Source organism: Amyelois transitella, chromosome 3, assembly GCF_032362555.1.
Source record: "Amyelois transitella isolate CPQ chromosome 3, ilAmyTran1.1, whole genome shotgun sequence".
NCBI classification, from domain to species: domain Eukaryota; kingdom Metazoa; phylum Arthropoda; class Insecta; order Lepidoptera; family Pyralidae; genus Amyelois; species Amyelois transitella.
This window is the reverse complement of record NC_083506.1, coordinates 13,325,460-13,346,803: the sequence shown is the minus strand read 5'-3', so window position 1 is coordinate 13,346,803 and position 21,344 is coordinate 13,325,460. Positions and strand designations below refer to the sequence as shown.

General features: G+C 37.1%; 1 protein-coding gene and 1 long non-coding RNA gene across 2 annotated transcripts in view; one reads left to right on the top strand and one right to left on the bottom strand.

Moving 5' to 3' along the window:
- The window catches only part of LOC106132962 (cell adhesion molecule Dscam2), a 168,929-nt gene that overhangs the window by 49,364 nt on the left and 98,221 nt on the right, over positions 1–21,344 (top strand). Inside the window, exon 3 of the mRNA XM_060952986.1 lies at positions 6,739–6,881. Within this exon, the coding sequence (XP_060808969.1) occupies positions 6,739–6,881 (143 nt within the window). The remainder of the gene's footprint in view (positions 1–6,738; positions 6,882–21,344) is intronic.
- LOC132903799 (uncharacterized) lies at positions 2,523–3,872 on the bottom strand. The gene is made up of 2 exons (XR_009657492.1): positions 3,721–3,872; positions 2,523–3,103 (listed from the first exon to the last, which is right to left on the bottom strand). It is a non-coding gene; the product is annotated as an uncharacterized LOC132903799 (long non-coding RNA).

Here is a 21,344-nt window from a genome sequence, read left to right as displayed (position 1 = left end):
TGGTAATATTTTAAACACTTTCCTCGAGTTCTTTGGAGAAATAATATTATGTTATACTTTGAATTTCATTTAACTACATATTTCAATTAATTTAATTGTAATTACTTAACACAAGACAAGAGCTTAAAAATATTTTTAGACAGTAGTACTGTTAAGCATTTTTTATTAGCTCCATCTTCCAAAATAAAAGATTTAAAAAAAAAAAATAATTTGCGTTAAATCTTTCCAAAGAGAATGCTACCTGTAACGTATATTTTTCTGGAGCGAAGCAAAAGGCAAATGTCTAGCGCACGAAAGACCCGACTTTCACAAAATAACTTTGTAAATGTCTGGCTCTTATCAGACAAATTGTGAGGTATAAAAAGATAGGGTAATTACAATTAAGTTAATTGGATTCAAAATCACATGAAACGCCTGCGGTCAGCTGACGACTCGGCAACCGAGTGCTGGACGATACAAACTTGAAAGCTTTCTCAAATTAAACACAACTTAATATTTTTTTTGATTAAGCGATCTACCTACGTGATAACTTTAAATTAATTTTTTTTCTGTTTTATTTATTTAAGTTATTGCATACAATTTTTTTATTACATGCTTAAAGGTACACGTATAATCACGTCTTCATTGGTTACGGGGTTGGTAGAGCCAGCAGCCTCGAAATGATTGAAAAGCGTTAAAATGCGTGTGGTGAAAAGTGCATAGATTCTAATCCCACCTCGGCCATGTACCAATGACTATTTTCGAAGTCATGTTCATTAGTTTGAATACTAACCGATGCTCTTACGGTGAGGGAAAACATGGTTACACATCTAGTTGCCTGAATGTGCAAGTTCAATTAGAGTTCAAATTGAATTCAGGCAACTGGATGTGTAACCATGATCGATCCAATACGGATTAGGTTCCCCTGGTCTGACAGGAGTCGCTTCATGTTAAAACCTGACTCACCCAATTTAAGATCCAGGGTCAAGGGCGTGCCCCAGGCTCCTCTCCAGAGTGGTGAGGATGCAATCGGGAATAAAGCCAGGAGGAAGAAGTTATTGGGAAAAGTTTAATAAAATACGAGTACAAATTATTTCGATAGTATAAATCCATTCTGACAGTTTCATAACGATCAAAAAAGTCGAAAGAAAAAAAATAATAATAATAAAAAAAGAAGCATTTTTACATCCACCGTTACGAGTTTCCATATTCTATAGTTTCTTATAAAATAATGACGCCGCGGGAGTTTCAAAGTGTAATACAATAATTCTCCACTAGAATATGTTCGTGTCGTTGTCATAACATCCAGATGAGCGGCCATTGTTACTCCAAAACAATGCAGGAATTCGCAAGACTAGGTAAAGTAAGCAAATAGAATACGTAGTGAATAATAATAATAATATTTTCAACTGACAACAAATAAGGTTTTTTTTATTTTTATTTAATTTTAATTTCATTCTTACTCATTAATTTAATGTATGTCGTATGCTTGTATGTTTTGACATTGAAATTTAATTTAAATACGATATTGTACGTCTATTAGGACAGCTAACAGTGATGATCACAATTATGTAACAGCCTTTAACCTGTGTTGCACAATAAATATATATTTGATTTGATTTGACATATCTCTCTCTCATCTCTGCGTGTTCCCGGTAGCGCCCTCCACCAAGATCCAGGCCAATCAGAGAGAGTTCGTTTCTCATCATGCCATTGTAAAACGAAGTGATAAGTCTATAAGACATTGAAACTTCTTGGTTCGTGGAGACAAACATTATAACCACACTAGCCCCCATGATACGCCCGACGCCGAAAATATATTGCTTTTTCGTAACGTATAAAGCACGCGATAGTTTTTCGCTAGCTGGTACCAAAAAATACCTCGAAAAACATTCTTTTTAAATTTGTCAGTGTGAAAATGATACATACATACATACATATGGTCACGTCTACATTCCTTGCGGGGTAGACAGAGCCAACAGTCTTGAAAAGACTGAATGGCCACGTTCAGCTATTTGGCTTAATGATACAATTGAGATTCAATTAGTGACAGGTTGCAAACCGATCGCTTAAAAGAGAATCCCAAGTTTTTGTAAGCCTATCCGTTAGTCGCCTTTTACGACATCCATGGGAAAGAGATGGAGTGGTCCTGTTCTTTTTTGTATTGGTGCCGGGAACCACACGGCACAATGATTAATGTAAAAATTAAACCGACGACATTTCCGTGAATGATGTGCAAACAAAATCTAGTCTCTCATCTAATTTAAAATCAATTATTAATCAAAGGGAATCCCCTTCCTCTCGCGTTCCCTTTTTATCTCGCCTAATAAATTCGCAGAATTTGTTTTTCACTTTGCGCCTCGTCCGTGATTTGTTTATCAAAAATTCAATAAGATATCTCTTGAATTCGCATTGCAAACGTAAAAATGTAGGTGTGATTTTCATAAGTACATTAAAATGTGGACTAGTAGTCCTTATGTGTTCAATATACTAATTAAGGACTTATATAGAAATTTCGGGATAGGTTTGTGTGTTTATTATTATTATGTTTCTCCTCTTAGATTTCACGGGTCTATACACCCCGGATTTTTGAGAGGCTTGCGTGGGGATATAAATCCAACACGTAGAGGCCCTTTGGAGAAGTTGATGTTATGTTGTTCTCCTGCCAAAACCCGTTCCCGGGCATATCAATAGATGATATGTCCATGAACAGGTCTCGGCAGGAGGTGGAGCTATTACAAAATAAGGAAAAGGATTATGGGTTATGGAGTTGACGTTTGGATGGATTTAAACTGGGCTATTGTTGGAGAAGTTCGGACACCTGCCATAATCATGAATACGTGACTATTATGTGGCAGGTGGTGACTCGCCACTCACTAAATGGGCCCCTCAAATCAGTCACCATGATAGGCAACAAAGGGGCAACATCGGCGTGGGTGGCTAAGGATGTCGAGAGGTGAGACTGCGGGGCGTGAAATCGTGGTGATCCAGTCAGGCACCCCCGGCGTTATGACATTTTACACTTCCATCCTTCGAGCGTATAGCTCTCGCGACTCCACTCTGACCGGCCGGTTAAGGCAAGCCAGAGGTAGGGGTCCTGTCCCTCATCGGTTTCCACTCCGACCTTGGCGAAGGAAGATCGGAGGCGATTATTATTTATTATTATTATGTTTCTCCTCTTAGATTTCACGGGTCTATACACCCCGGATTTTTGAGAGGCTTGCGTGGGGATATAAATCCAACACGTAGAGGCCCTTTGGAGAAGTTGATGTTATGTTGTTCTCCTGCCAAAACCCGTTCCCGGGCAAATCAATAAATGATATGTCCATGAACAGGTCTCGGCAGGAGGTGGAGCTATTACAAAATAAGGAAAAGGATTATGGGTTATGGAGTTGACGTTTGGATGCATTTTAACTGGGCTATTGCTGGAGAAGTTCGGACACCTGCCATAATCATGAATACGTGACTATTATGTGGCAGGTGGTGACTCGCCACTCACTAAATGGGCCCCTCAAATCAGTCACCATGAAAAGCAACAAAGGGGCAACATCGGCGTGGGTGGCTAAATGTCGAGAGGTGAGACTGCGGGGCGTGAAATCGTGGTGATCCAGTCAGGCACCCCCGGCGTTATGACATTTTACACTTCCATCCTTCGAGCGTATAGCTCTCGCGACTCCACTCTGACCGGCCGGTTAAGGCAAGCCAGAGGTAGGGGTCCTGTCCCTCATCGGTTTCCCCGACCTTGGCGAAGGAAGATCGGAGGCGAGGAACAGGGGCCTCCCCTGGGAGCACTCAGGTCCGTGGGGTCGCTACTCCCCAACAGCTCGCCACAAGCTGCCCTGCGGAGACTGATTGCACTGGGAAGGTGACCCAGGGGGCGATGGGGTCGTCACGTCCCGACGCCTTTATTATTATTATTATTAATTTTTTAAGACTGCTAACTCTATCTACCCCGCAAGGGATGTTGACGTGATTTTGTGAATGAATGAATGAATAAAAACCTCGCCAAATATAAGTTTCTGTATTTCATTTTATATACAAATAATCCTGCAAATCTTTACCCAGCTAAATGTGGTCTTTCAGTCTTTTCAAGTATGGTACTATCTTCCTGGAAAGGTTTATATATATAATCATATATATGTATATTAAAAGTGTGGCATCCACATCGCTGATCGCTGAAGATATTAAATTCAAAATTCTTAAATGATTGCTTTTTTGGAGGTACAAAAAATAGGAAGCAATTAATTTTGACATAAAACAGATACATATTCAGCTAACAAAAAAAACGACATAACATAAAATAACATAAAATCACGCCTCTTCCCCGGAGGGGTAGGCAGAAAACCATTCTGTCATCCCCGCAAGGGATATAGATATGACTATATGTATATATGTACGTATGTACAAAAATAAGAAGAAATGCAATTCTACATAAAACTGAAACATTTCGACATAAAATATATTTTCAGTACTAGACCCAGGGTTTCTATTCAGACGGCTCAAACCCCGCATTATTTAGCTCTGACCAACCTCCCTGGCCAATTTGCTCTAGACAGAGCCTAATATATGCACAGAGTACCTTAACCCCCCCGGCGGACCGCGGGACCGGAGCGCCAATTACGACGATTTTTTCCATTCTTTTTAAGCAGTGGCATACTGTTCTGGATTAAAGCTGGTTACTCATAGGTATATTTATTTTAATTTTAAATTAACGTCACGTTAGTAAAATGGATTATAGCTTCGTTGGCCGAACTGCGACGATTCCCAAATAAAAAGGGGGACACAGGTTCGGATCCTACCGTGACCATAAACCGACTCTTTTTTTGGGTATATACATACATTAGTTTGACTGCTCACCAATGTTTTTACGATGATGAAAAATATCGGAAACCTTGCATGCATGCACCATGCAGACAAGTGGATGGATAACCATGATCCGATATGGGTTAGCTGCCCCTTTGTTGCGGAGTTAATAGGAGTCGTTCCGTGCAATGTGACTTGTCTAATCAAATGCGCACTTTAGGTTCTTCTCCAGGTATTGGTAGATGCTCAAGCAAGTCATTTGTAAGTAAGTTAATGCTTTATTGTTCACTAATGGAGTACATCCTACTAATATTATAAATGCGAAAGTTTGTGAGTATGTCAGTATGGATGTTTGTTACTCTTTCACGTTAAAACTACTGAACCGAATACGATGAAATTTGGTATGTAGGTAGCTTGTTATCCCGGAGTTCCCGCAGGATGGATACCACGCGGACGAAGTCGCGGGCGACCTCTAGTTAAAAATATAAAACAGTAGTACAAAACAAAGGCGGGCTTATCACTTTCAGCCAACCTGGCAAAACATTTTGTAAGAAAGACAGATTATGATCACATTTAATCCATAACCTATACACGGTTACCTTAGAAACAAACTCTAGTGTGTACCCCGCTTCTATAAAGAGCCATCTTTTCCCCTCGAGAGAAAATTAAAATCAAACAGAGGAATAATTTTACGAGAATCGACTGCGCCTGTTTTATGTCCGTTTTAATGTGACTTGGAATCTGTAAAATGACTTGGTGTGACCCTTTTAATGATGATAAGCTTATTTATTTCATTTTACTGTGTGTAAATACAGTATTTTAGGATACATATATAATCAGAGATATAGTCTCGTCTATATCCCTTACGGGGTAGACAGAGCCAACAGTCCGGAAAAGACTGAATGGCCACGTTCAGCTGCTCGGCTTAATAATGGAATTGAGATCCAAATAGCGACAAGTTGCTAGCACATCGCCTAAAAAAAGGATCGCAATTTTATAAGCCTATCCCTTAGTTGCCTTTTACGACATCCATGGGAAAGAGAACCACACGACACGGTAATTCACAGATAGGCTGGAAAGCTAAATAACTGTAAGAGTAGTACCTAAGAAGCATAATACTAATTCAAAGAAGTATTCATATTTGAAAGGGCATTAATTGAACTTCCTCTTCCTTTCTACAAATCAGGCAGATTTAGGTCAATAGCGTTTTAATAACTTAATCTATACTAATATTATAAAGCTGAAGAGTTTGTTTGTTTGAAACCGCTAATCTCAGGAACTACTAGTTTGAATTGAAAAATTATTTTTGCGTTGAATAGAACATTTATCTAGGAAGGCTCTAGGCTATATAACATCACGCTGCAACTATAAGTAGCAAAGAAATAATTGTAAATGTGAAAAAAAAACGAGGAAAAATATTCATCCTTGAGGGCTTCAATGATGTCCAAAATAACTATACCACGCGGACGAATTCACGGGCACAGCTAGTTTAGTATAAAAATATGAATAAAATCTTAACATTCTAAACTTACTATAAGTACTGTTTTTTTTTTTAAGTTAGTAATTATATAAAGACAAAATTAAATTCAATTTATCAACCCATAGACCCAAATGCTTGTGTTTCGACTGAATGGTACTAAATTCTAATAAAAAAACAATTATGCCGTGTGGTTCACGGCTCCAATACAACACTCCATCTCTTTCCCATGGATGTCGTCGATGTGTGAAGCCGACTAAGGGGTAGGCTTATAAACTTGGGATTCTTCTTTTAGGCGATGGGCTAGCAACCTGTCACTATTTGAATCTCAATCCTATTTTAAAGCCAAATAGCTGAACGTGGCCTATCAGTCTTCATAAGACTGTAGGCTCTGTCTAACCCGCAAGGGATATAGACGTGATTATATGTATGTATGTATGTATGTAAAAAATCAATTAATCTTACCACTTCGATTTCAGACAAGTCCTCGAGAACGGAACACTGGTGCTGCATCCCTTTCCAGCAGTTCAGTACAGGCCTGACATCCACGCCACAGTGTACCGCTGCCGGGCGCACAACTCACACGGCGCTATAGTCTCCAGGGACATGAGGACACAAGCAGGTACGTTGCATACATATGATCACGTCTTTATCCCTAGCGGGGTAGACAGAGCCACCAGTCTTGAAGAGACTGGTAGGCCACGCTCAGCTGTTTGGCTTTGTGATAGTATTGAGACACAAGCAGCTGTAACTGCAATGATGATAGGTACGACATGAGTGTTAATAACAGCAGATAGCCGTGCGGTTCCCGGCGCCAATACAATAAAGAATAGGACCACTCCATTTCTTTCCCATGGATGTCGTAAATGGCGACTAAGGGATAGGCTTACAAACTTGGTGTTCTTTTTTAGGCGATGGGCTTGCCTCCAGTCACTATTTAAATCTCAATTCTATCATTAAGCCGAACGTGGCCATTCAGTCCTTTCAAGACTATTGGCTCTGTCTACCGTCTCTAAGAGGGATATAGAAGTGAATGTATGTCTATGAGTACAATACAGACATATCTCAAAGCTTTGGCAACAAAAGTTACAACCCATTTACAAACAAAAACATTATTTCCATTCAATTTTCACTCGTATTACATACATACGCGTGCGTGATAAAATATTATTATTAGATATTCAAATAATTCTGAGACTTTGTTGAAAAACAGAATAATACATATGAATAAACAGTTTTCAGAAAACACGGTTTTGATTGTTCAAATATTTCATTTAATGACGTGGCGAGTTGATTGTACAGCATTTCACAATTTGCATTAAATTTAAGAAATACCATTTTGTACAGCTGTGATAATGTTACAAAATATTGTTATGAAACGCGACTTTAAAATATGTATAAAAATAAATGTTCAGGGACGACATTTTTCGTCAAAAATCCATGGGTTACTGTGACCATTTTGTATTTTTTTCCCATTTGTTTTCCTCGGAAAATGGATGCCCTGGCATAAGCTCAAATCATATATACATATACTTGCCTTAAACATGGTAGAAAATGTTGAAATACAGTTTTATTAGTCTTTTACGACATCTATGGGGCCGAGATGGAGTGGTCCTATTCTTTTTTTTTAATGTTGCCGGGAACCACACGACTAAGAGATAGGCTTAAAAACTTGGGATTCTTCTTTTAGGCGATGGGCTAGCAACCTGTCACTATTTGAATCTTAATTCTAGCATTAAGCCAAAAAGCTAAACGTGGCCTATTAGTCTTTTCAAGACTGTTCTCTCTGTCTACCCCGTAAGGGATATAGACGTGACTATATGTATGTATGAACTTAGGTCTAGAGTATCTTAAACTGACTACTACATGAGTAATAATTGGAAACTCTGAATATTTGCAACTCGAACTCAGCTGTAGGTGATTTTATAAAATACAGCTACAGATCAGTTTAAATAAGGTTTGCAAAATATAATCGGAAATAAGAAATAAATGAATAAATTACAGCGCTATAAAATTGTTTTAATTCACGAAGATAAAATCTTTCGCCTAGAATTATGCAACGACAGGATTTATTATGAGCATTCTATGCCAACACCAAATAAAATTACATTCAAAATCAGCGAACAATAACCCCGGAAAATACATTACAAAATATTTTGTACATTCGCGTACACATCCTATAAATAAAAGCTTCACAATATATTTGGGTATTTCCTTTTGTATTAGTGAAACAGTACTGTCGAGCAGAAAATTCAGGGAACGAAATCTATGTGCCCCTTGTTCAACAAACCAAAACGTATTTATTGTTGGCTAAATGTTACATACCAAATTTATAAGCTTATCCCTTAGTCGCCTTTAACAGCATCCATGGGAAAGAGATGGAGAGTTCCTATTCTTTTTTCTTTTGGTACCGGGAACCACACGTTTCGCATTATTTTCATTATTAAGTCCGTCTTATCTGTGTCGAAATAAAGTAATTTTTGGTGTTTCATCTGGTCTGAGCCGACCATCCGTCGCTAACAGTACGTTATAACTTAATTCCGGTTACAGCGGCAACCGATTCCCGACTTCCAGGCAGCATAAATAGATATTGTTTTGGATGTAAATGAACTGCTGCATTATTCAAAAGAAGATTTTTTTTTTACTTGTACCCGGTATGAGAATGTGGAGTTGAAACGTTAAAAAAATGTGTAACTTCTTTGATGTTATGTTATATTTTTAGCAACTGGCCATTTTGGAACAGTTTTTTTTCCTTTTAGTTAATATTTGGGATTCCAATTGACGTGTTAGGAAGGCACACACCAGTTTTTAAGTAAAACCTCTTAACTTTCAATCTGTTATATTTAAACCTTATACATACATACATACATATGCTCACGTCTATATCCCTTGCGGGGTAGACAGAGCCAACAGTCTTGATAAAAGACTGAATGGCCACCTTCAGCTATTTGGCTTAATGATAGAATTGAGATTCAAATAGTGACAGGTTGCTAGCCCATCGCCTAAAAAGGAATCCCAAGTTTGTAAGCCTATCCCTTAGTCGCCTTTTACGACATCCATGGGAAAGAGATGGAGTGGTTCTATTCTTTTTTGTATTGGTTATTTGTCTTATTTCATTTAGTAGTTAATATAGACCAATAGTCAAGAATGACAAGAATGTATAAAATACGTAATGAGTATATAAGAGAAAGTATGAAAGTAGCTCCAATAAATGAAAAGATGAATAGTTATAAGCTGGGTTGGTACGGACACATCATGAGAAGAGAGGAAGGTCGTGTTACTAAAAGAGCCTTAAATTTGGAAGGGATAGGTTTAAGAAATAGAGGAAGCCCGAAAAAGAGATGGATGGACGGCGTAAAGGATAGTATGAGGAGAAAGGGAGTGACCAGTGAGATGGCAATTGACAGAAGTAATTGGATAAAACTAACATACTGTGCCCACGTAGAAAGTGGGGAAAAGGTAAAGATAACAAAGATGATATACCAATAAACATCTTAACGTTGCCAGTAGATTTCCATTGGCCATCATAAGGTATCATATTGTTTTTTTCTTATAAACATGAATATATTAATAATGATACAAACACATATAATCACGTCTTTATCCCTTATGGGCTCGACAGAGCCAACAGTCCGGAAAATACTGAAGGGCCACGCTCAGCTGTATATAAAACAAAATATATAATTATCTATACTAATATTAACCGCCGTGCGGTTCCCGGCACTATTACAAAAAAGAATAGGACCACTCCATCTCTTTCCCATGGATGTCGTAAAAGGCGACTAAGGGATAGGCTTATAAACTTAGGATTCCTCTTTTAGGCGATGGGCTAGCAACCTGTCACTATTTGAATCTCGGTTCTATCATTAAGCCAAATAGCTGAACGTGGCCATTCAGTCTTTTCAAGACTGTTGGCTCTGTCTACCCCGCAAGGGATATAGACGTGATCATATGTATGTATGTATGTACTAATATTAACAAGCTGAAGAGTTTGTTTGTTTGTTTAAACGCACTAATCTCAGGAAGTTCTGGTTCGAATTGAAAAATTATTTTTGTGTTGAATAGACCATTTATTGAGGAAGGCTTTAGGCTATATAACATCACGCTGCAACTATAAGGAGTGAAAAAATAATGGAACATGTGAAAAACAACGGGTAAAATTATTCATCCTTGAGGGCTTCAATGATGCCCAAAATAACTATCCCACGCGGATGAAGTCGCGGGCACAGCTAGTAATTAATAAAATATATAGCAAGTTTTCAAAACCGTTACTTTAAGTACATCTTTAACTCGTCCCTTAAAATGAACATTCAAAAGCCAGCGTTAGTTAGCGTTCATTAAAATGATTTCAACGCGGAACGTACGTGAAATGTGACGTTGGCACTAAGGCACCAACAGAGTTTAGTGCCACTAAGGCACCAACAGAGTTTAGCGCCACTAATTAGAAGAACGGGCGACATTTGCTGAATTAATGAAGCGAGCGCGCTCTACTCTACTAAAATATTTTATTAGGTCTATAAATAAATATTTAAATGTCACGTTATTATAGTTCTTTGTGCCGTATGGTTTCCGCAATTTTAGTTAGGTACTAGAAATCATCTCTTTCTAGTTCATTAATAAGCATTTTTATTTTTTGTAAAAACTTAGCTTGAGTTAGGTTCTCCTATACTCAGATCTGATTCTGTGGATGATATTTTAAATTGTGACGTCAATAAGTGACACCTTGTATCCAATTTTGAAAATAAATCTATTCTATTCTATTCTAATCATGTCAAAAGCCATGTGTGCGTATTATATTCTGATTCATTCATACATATAGTCACGTCTATATCCCTTGCAGGGTAGACAGAGCAAACAGACTTAAAGAGACTAACAGGCCACGATCACCTATTTGACTTTATGATAGAATTGAGATTCAAATAGTGACAGTTTTCTAGGCCATCGCCTAAAATTAGAATCACAAGTGTATAAGCCTATCTCTTAGTCGTCTCTTACTATTACTCTTATTCTGATTCTTTGATTGTAATATCTTTAAGTACGTTAAGAGACGTGACGAGAATTGCCGTGTGGTTCCCGGCACCAATAGAAAAAAGAATAGGACCACTCCATCTCTAGCCCTTGGATGTCGTAAAAGGCGACTAAGGGGTAGGCTTATAAACTTGGGATTCTTCTTTTAGGCGATGGGCTAGCAACCTGTCACTATTTGAATCTCAATTCTATTTTAAAGCCAAACAGCTGAACGTGGCCTATTAGTCTTTACAAAACTGTTGGCTCTGTCTATCCCGCAATGGATACAGACGTGATTATATGTATGTATGTCAAGAGACTTATGTTGACCCATACTCCGCCAACGAATTGGTCCGTAAAATTCTAATACATTGTCAAATCACATATATCCTGTGACTTGAACCACCCCCCACACCACCTGTCTCCGTCAGCCCCTGTCCATTGCACTGACAGCAAACTGCGTACCTACATACATGGTAAATAAGTTTTACTTCGCTACAAAAACTTTGTGTGTTTAAATACATACGAACAATCAGGGGATATCCCTGCAGGCTAGACAGAGCCAATAGTCTCTAAAATAATAGGCGTTCAGCTGTATAGCTTAATATCGGCATACATACATACATAAAATCACGAATCTTCCCCGGAGGGGTAGGCAGAGACTACCTCTTTTCACTTGCCACGATCTCTGCATACTTCCTTCGCTTCATCCACATTCATAACTCTCTTCATGCAATCTCGGCGGTTTCGGGTACTTTCGACCTGACCCTTTACCAGGACGTCCTTAATTTGATCAAGACCCTTTAAAATCCTTAATGACGGCATTGATATCCAAATAGCTGAAAATGGCCCTTCAGTCTTTTCAAGACTGTTGGCTCTGTCTACCTCGCAAGGGATATAAACGTGACCATATGTATGTGGATATCCAAATAGTGACAGATTGATAGCCCACCGCCTAAAAGAAGAATCCCAAGTTCGTAAGCCTATTCCTTCTTCTTCCAGTTCTGTAGTGCCTGCTTTCTCACCTCCGTAACCGTTTAAGTACAAAGAATCACGTCTATATCCCCTGCTGTGTAGACAGAGCCAACAGCCCCGAAAATACTAATAGGCCATGCTCAGCTATTTCGCGTACATAGGTACATACATAAAATCACGCCTCTTTCCCGGAGGGGTAGGCAGAGACTACCTCTTTCCACTTGCCACGATCTCAGCATACTTCCCTCGTTTCATCCACATTGATAAGTCTCTTCATGCAAGCTCGGCGGTTTCGGGTATTTCGCGTAGTGATAGAAATTAAGATTCCCCTAAATACTAACCCTTATTCGATCTTGGTAAAACACTAAATGAATCTTTTATCTATCTTTTATCATGTAAAAGAATTCAACTGATCCTGTTTTAAATTGGCGCAAACCACACGGCATTTTGGAAAAGAGATTTGAAAGACTTTGTAATTCTCTTAACGATTAAATCTTACAAATATAACATTGCATAAATGCATCTTTTTGCAAAAAGGATCCCATAAACTATTCATCAGTTACTATTGAAAAAGAAACTTAAATCATGGGCTTATAAACTTGAGATTCTACTTTAGGCGATGGGCTAGCAACCTGTCACTATTTGAATTTCATCATTATTCCAAACAACTTTGGTTGTAGCCTTTCAGTCCTTTCGCGACTGTTGGCTCTGTCTAACCCGCAAGGGATATAGACGTGATTATATGTATGTATTGAAAAATATACAGTCGAATTGAGAACCTCCTTTTTTTCAAGTCGATTAAAAGTAAGTGTCCACTTTGTGTCCTTTTGTTTATTTTTTTTCGTCGTTAGAAATTATGTAATTGATATTAAACACATAATTATATAGTGTGCTACTATAGAGTGCACAGCTATCCTCCATATAATTAATGATAATCAAACGCCAAGTACATTTCAAATTACATACAATTATTCAGGCCGTGTAACACAATGGAATAGACCATTTTACTTAAATGTACAAATTGACTTGTTTTTATCGAGTTGAGGAATACTTGAATATCTACGATCTACGTGGTAGGAATTTTAAGTTGATTTGAAAAATGAATGAAATGATAAAGTTTAAGAATGACAGAATCGAATGAAATACATACAAAAGCGGGTTAAGGAAATGATTCCATTTGCCCGGAGGGGTAGGCAGAGATCTTTCCACTTGGCACGATGAAAGGAAATCATCAGTTACTAAATTTTCGAAACTGTTGTAGATTTTTATACAATAAATTTGATAATTGAAAGAGACTCAAGCAACTAATACTCCTATGGTAACCATTTTTACTAATTTAAATAATACATACACGAAATTTATAGAATTCGACGATTCTCACTGTACCAGACAGATTTTACATGTAAATCACAAAATTCGGTGATAATTCTGAATCGTAGCTGTCTCTACTCTGAACTATAAAACACAATGTTGCTTAAAAGTATCTGCGTAGGTAACTTACTAACAAAAGATGTTGTTGACATATTGTAGAACAAAGGATAAGACACGTGTGGTTATTCACTATCTTTCGCTTATATTGTAACTTTAAGCGATAATGTCTCGATGATGTCTCATAAGAAACATAGCCTCAAAAGTATTTGTTAAATTATTTTTAAAAATAAAAGCGTAAATTATTAAGAAAGGTGAAGAGATAGTTTATTTTGATTGTCTGTTAATGAAGTTTTTAAAAAGATAGACATAATGTTTTGCACTTTATTATGTAGGTGAAAACGATTAATTTTTTAAACTTACTTTCATAAAAACCTGGTCGTAAAGATGAAATAGAATTGAAAAAAAAATAGGGTACATCGAAAGAAAGTTTATTAGAACCAGGTAAAAATATTGTAAAACTAATTTATCTAAATTTGTATAAGCCACAGCAAAACACAACCAGAAAGAAATTGTGATATATAAATAGGGGTACCGCAGCGAATCATTGAAAAATGTACACAAAGAGAAACTTAATTTTCAAATCACGTAATATTTTTTTTAAATAAATTTAAACAACAATCTTCACAACAGAATTACAATTTGGATTTTCACAGATACCAATTCAAATGTTTAGTCGCTTCGGGTGTACGTTTCCGAAGATGTAGTGATGGGCACAATTCGTTGAACATTTCCAACCGATCCTGTCAGCGGCACGGACACGATCAGGTAGCCATTGCTGGTCAGCACCGCTGTGGCGTCATTAGCATTGCCGTCTTGAGGAATCGTGTAACTGTACGAGAAAGACTTGCTGTTATTCCCGAGTAAGTCACCTCTCAAACCGATCGCATTTTCCTTGATCTTCACCTGCAAATCCTCCACTTCGTAACCGTCAGCTTTAACTACTATTTTGTAGACGCCATTTTCAGTTGTGATCCATGGCCCGTTGTTCTGCGGCACTGGAAACCATCCTGGGAAGCCGTTGTTCCCGAAGTTGTTGAAGGGGAAGCCAGGTTGGAAGCCGAACCCGTTCGGCTGGTTCCATCCGAATCCAAAAGGCTGAGCCACCGCTGCGGCTAACACACAGGTTGATAACAGGAGTACTGGCGTTGAAATCATGTTTACGTATTGAGAAATATGTAAGAACTGAAAGTGTCACGTCAATTGCTGGTTATATAGCTGTGAAAATAATAGACGTATATGCGGCTTTTGTTTTCTTTGTGCCGGCTAGTGACGCATGCACACTGGTGTCGCGAAGAAGAATGTTTTCGTGTCGATATAATTCATCTTCTTATTTTAAATTCAATTTAGAGAGTTAAATGACAAACAGGTATAAAGGCTGCCTTATAGGAAACGGTCATTGACGGATATATTTTTCTCAAGAGGATTTTTGTGAAGCTTTCTTCATAATCAAGTCAGTAAGTATGTTGAATAAATTTCATCTAATATTAATTGATGTCTTGCCTTACGGGGTAGATAGAACCGTTAATCTCATAAATAATGAAAGTGGAAGGCCACGTTCAACTGTGCGCCTTAATGATAAAATTGAAAATTGAATTCTGTAGAATTCTCGAATAATTACAAATGTATCGAATTTATAATAAATCCCTATCGAAAAAGATGTAGGTATACCTACTATTAACCAGTTTATTATAACAAATGTTTTAAATTAAATATTGAACCGTAAGTAGAAATCTATAAATCATTTGCATGTTGCAATAATACAGTGTTGTTTCGAATCATTAATAATTTATAATGTGCATACGAAATGCATTGCATTAAACAATCATGTCAAGTGATGCGGCTGAAATTTATGATTTAACAATTAGTTTTGATGTTTTGTCTATTAACAATAAATTTAATGCATAACTTTGGATATATATAGGTACGGGACAATTACACAGATTGAGTTAGCCTCGGAGTAAGTTCGAGACTTGTGTTACGAGATACTAACTTAACGGTAGGTACTATATTTTATATAAATAAACATCCAAGACCCAGGCCAATCAGAAAAAGTTTTTTTCTCATCATATATATATACATACATAGCCCAAACCACTTGGTGTAGAGATTTCACATTTGCAATACAGGTTCTTTTTAGAGTCTAAGTTTGAATTATGCGAATTATTTTCCGAAATTCGTTATCAAAAAATATACGCACTCTTAATCACAAAGAAATAATTAAAAAATCAAAGTTTTTGAAATTTAATCATAAAACGTAATATTACGATGATAAGAATAGGTATACTCCGACTCCCGCTCGATTTGAACGAATATAAGCGAAATAAAAAATCGCCGCTTAAAAATGTCGCTACGCATCAGATAAGTATGCAGGGATCGTGGCAAGTGGAAAGAGGTAGTCTCTGCCTAACCCTCCGGGAAAGAGGCGTGATTTTATGTATGTATGTATGTAAAAGATCGCCCCTCTCTTTCTTATTAACTGGAGCGAACAAGTTGCGACCAATAAAACGATACACATGTGTCTGATTTATTTTTGAACGTGTTCTTATTTTTGGTATATCATGTTACTATTAAAGTCTGATAATGATGAGCTAAGTTTAAAGCCAAGGTATAATACTAGTTTCGTTATCTTAAATTATTTTGTAGTTAATTTACTTTTGATCAGTGTTCCTACAGTTGGATACTCATTATTTATAAAGCCCAAATAATAACAGAGACAGCGACTAAATTATAGGCTTATTAATTTGGGATTCTTCTTTTGGCCGATGAGCTAGCAACCTGTCACTATTTGAATCTCAATTCTATCATTAAGCCAAACAGATGAACGTGGCCTATCAGTCTTTTCAAGATTGTTGGCTCTGTCTACCCCACAAGGAATATAGATGTGATCATATGTATGTATGTAAATTTAAGTTTGAATCACATTTAAGGTACCCTTGACCTTTCGCCAAGACGCCCCTTCGGTCCCACAGAAGAACAGCTGGAAATTAATTACCTTAATGCGCGACACATTTTCAAGTTGAAATATATAAAAAGTGGAATTACAGGTCAATGCCCTTGCTTCAGAGTTTAAAAAAAAAGGTGAAGTGCTTTCATCTAGTACGGTTAGCGTTTTTGTGACAACCACTTAGCACCACTTAGGGGGTGGATGTGACGTTAAGGGTTGTGTGTAACTAGTTTTAGGGTTCCGTACCTAAGTTACGAGTCGACGACCTCTGTGACGTAGCGGTAGTGAGCTTGTCTGTGTCACAGCGTGCTGGGTTCGAATCCCGGCCAGGGCATGATGTGATACGAAATATCTCTGATTGGCTTGGGTCTTGGATTTATGTATATAAGTATTTATTATAAAACATAGTATCGTTGAGTTAGTATCTCGTAACGCAAGTCTCGAATTAAGTCAGTCAGTTCTGTCATGAAATAAAAAAGGATAATTAACTTTAGATATCGTCCGCCATTATTCGGAAAATTCATTCAACTAAGACTCAAAGTAATAATTTACTCGAATAGAATTAAACCCATGCTTTTTATTCTTATAAAGTCACAATATAAAACAGAAAACTCCAGTCAACACACATCTTAAGAACATTCTGAGATAAAAAAAATGTTCTAATTAGTGATGCATTTCAAATAATACCACCGACTAATCGCCAATTAGTCAGTCGGTTAGTTTAGTGCGTTGAACAAATGACAGCATTTTGTCATGACAATTTGACAGTGACCTTGGCGAGACGGTGATTCATTTATTTTTCAGTATATTCGAGAACCGCAGAACTGAATATATTTCACTCATACATACATACACATGGTCACGTCTATATCCCTTGCGGGGTAGACAGAGCCAACAGTCTTGAAAAGACTGAATGGCCACGTTCAGCTATTTGGCTTAACGATAGAATTGAGATTCAACTAGTGACAGGTTGCTAGCCCATCGCCTAAAAAAGAATCCCAAGTTTGTAAGCGTATCCCTTAGTCGCCTTTTACGACATCCATGGGAAAGAGATGGAGTGGTCCTATTCTTTTTTGTATTGGTGCCGGGAACCACACGGCACACTCATAAGTAAGGAATAGTCCAAGTGTGTCTGTCCACGAGCCTTAATCATCATAATCAGCTGTAGAACGACTAATGCTGAACATTGTAGGTCTCCCCTAATGACTTTCAGCTCACTCTATTGAAGGAGATGGACATTTTTAAAGCTTTACTGATTATAATTGAAAATTCATCATTTATGTCAGTAGCATCATCATATACATACATACATACATATTATCACGTCTATATCCCTTGCGGGGTAGACAGAGCCAACAGTCTTGAAAAGACTGATAGGCCACGTTCAGCTGTTTGGCTTAATGATAGATTGAGATTTAAAAAAGTCATAGGTTGCTTGCTCATCGCCTAAAAGAATCCCAAGTTTATAAGCCTATCCCTTAGTCGCCTTTAAAGACATCCATGGGAACGAGATGGAGTGGCCCTATTCTTTTTTATTGGTGCCGGGAACCACACGGCACTTTATTACTGAAACTAAATTAAATTCAACTGCAGAAATAGAATGAACAAGTTACACCAAGGGATGTTGCAATGTAATCAGGTTAATTTACCTTGATGAAACAGCCACTCAACTCATCTCCAATTCGCGTATATTCATTAGGATATTAAATGAGTGCACGTTTACTGTACCCGTACAAAAACTAATGCTGTTTCATTTTTTATTATTACTAGAAACGGGACGGCGATAGTTTTTCTAGCGATAAACACGGCGTTTCGCGTGCCATGTTACGAAAACGTATAATAATTAAACTCATATTTGTTATAAACATATAATAAATATGAGTTAAATTATCACATGTTGTGGAGGGACTGTACAATTTGTAAATTTAATTTTAGTTTGTAATCAACTTTTTTATTTTACTTTTTTTTTGTTATAAGTAGTTTTAGTTTTAATTTGAGTTCATTCAACATCGGAGAAAGAGAATCGGCCGACATCTATTTTTCATACCCCTTAGTGATAAGGGTTGTTAACTTCACAATTTTATTATATTTTTAACTAGAAATTACTTAAAAAATATTTGTATGGCAAAACAACGTTTGCCGGGACAGCTAGTTATATATAAATATCAATGCAAATATACTTGATGATATATTAATATCATAATCACAGTGTAGAATTCCTACTTCTTCTGAATTGATCCTAAATATTAATTAACTGGATTATATTTAAATTATTTAGATTAACGCTGATCCACATTAATTATTCATCCGGCTCGAAGGACCATGACGAGGACAACTAGTCCTGATTTATATATAATTTTTGACAAAATAAAATACTGCACACGATAAAAGATGTGTATTCGGTCGGCGTTGGAAAAAAGGCGGGAAGATTTCTTTCATTTTTTTTTCGCCATGGAAATTGCGCACAGATAATTAATTGGCGCAAACAAACCTATTGACCCATTTCTACGAGTTATGACAAATTATAAATGTGGTTTCATACAACCACATATAACTCCATGTATCGAATATCAAAATTAACAAACATAGCAGGCATTAATTATTCTATCAATCGAGGTTATTTGCATTTCGGTCTGAGGGCAATATCGATGTGGTCTGACGGTCGGATGGGCGTCCGCGTCCGTCGGATGCGGTGGGATGTAGTTCAGACACATACATACACATATAACGTCTTTTCCCTTAATACTCACATACATATATTTATTGTAGAAGAAATAAAGAATACTTACATAAATACAGACAGAGCTTACAGTCTTGAAAAGACTGATAGGCCACGTTCAGCTATTTGGTTTTATGATAGAATTGTGATTCAAATAGTGACAGCTTGCAAGCCCGTCGTCTAAAAGAAGAATCCCAAGTTTGTAAGCTTATTCCTTAGTCGCCTTTTAAGACATCCATGGGAAAGAGATGGAGTGGTCCTATTCCTTTTTCTATTGCTGCCTGGAACCACACGGTGCCTTATTGGTCAAAAAATCTAAGGCCACGTTTAGTGATGGAAAGTGGAAAATGTAGTATCTGCCTACCCCCTCGGTAAAGAGACGTGATTTTATGTATGTATGGTTTAACTAAGGGATAGGCTTATAAACTTAAGATACTTCTTTAAGGCGATGGGCTAGCAACCTGTCACTATTTGAATCTTAATACCATCACATCATGAAGCCATACAGCTAAGCATGGCTTTTCAGTCTTCTCGAGACTGTTGGCTCTGTCTACCCCACCAGGGATATAGACGTCACTGTATGGTGTAACTTGAAGCTTGCACAATAATAATTACTATAAAATAGTTTTAAAATAAGCCCTCATAAACCAAAATAAAAATTATGATGAAGTTTTTATCAGCGAATAATACCTATAAATTTAGCATAAAAAATAATTTAAAGGATCACGTACTCAAAGTAAATATTAGTCAGTAGAATACTGGAAAACGTATGACAATTGTACAGGTGGTAACACAATGATTCATTACAGTAACAAACACGAAGCAATGATCTTTAAAATGAATCAATTTAGCGTGCACTTGTGTCATTATAACCTTCTTCTGGAAATTTTTACATTGAATGTTTCTCATTTCACAGTTTAGAATGAGTGGGATTAAACTCACGTGATGATAAGTTAAGCCTACGTCATTTATTATAGAAAGATTTTTTGACATACATGCATACATACATATGGTCACGTCTATATCCCATCCCTTCCGGGGTAGACAGAGCCAACAGTCTTGAAAAGACTGGATGGCCACATTCAGCTATTTGCCTTAATGATAGAATTGAGATTCAAATAGTGACAGGTTGCTAGCCTATCGCCTAAAAAAGAATCCCAAGGTTGTAAGCCTATCCCTTAGTCGCCTTTTACGACATCCATGGGAAAGAGATGGAGTGGTCCTATTCTTTTTTTGTATTGGTGCTGGGAACCACACGACACACATTTTTTGACATTCATACTTAAAATCACGCCTCTTTTGTTACCGCTTCTTCAGCACTGACACTTTGGAAAGAAGCGACGTTAAAGTTAAGTTTAAAGTTATACATTCGACGTCAAACAATGTTGTGAAACCAAAAGATATGACAATTATTAAGTAAAAGTTGAAATGTACCATAATAATGAATAAACATTTTGTTGGTGTACTCCGAGACTACATTTTTACTTTTATTTGCCACGATCCCTGCGTACTTCCTTCGCTTCGTCCAAATTTATTATTCTCTTAATGCAAGTTCATCAGTTCAGCGAACTCTTAGCCTGACCTTACCACGTGATGTCCCCGATTTAATCAAAATAGTCTTCCTCTTGCAAATAACTACACTACCGTTTTTGATAAATTCGGCACTAAGTTACACTAGACATTCAGGACTACTGAACATAAAAAACAAAAATAAGTATAGAATGGCATAGAATAGATTTATTTTCAAAATTGGATACAAGGTATCACTTATTGACGTCACTATATTTTAACGTATTTTAACGAAACTTCCATGAAAACAAAATCAATTTGCCGCTAATCCTTTTTTATATAAATTTACAATAACGTAACCTGATTCCTAACGGGGCAGACGAAGCCTACACATCGATAGATAAAATAGGAGTCAACAGCGTACATAAATCACAGTGGTATCGGCGGACAGGCCATTTATCCATTGCTGAATAACTCACCCGGACTGTGACTGCATTAGG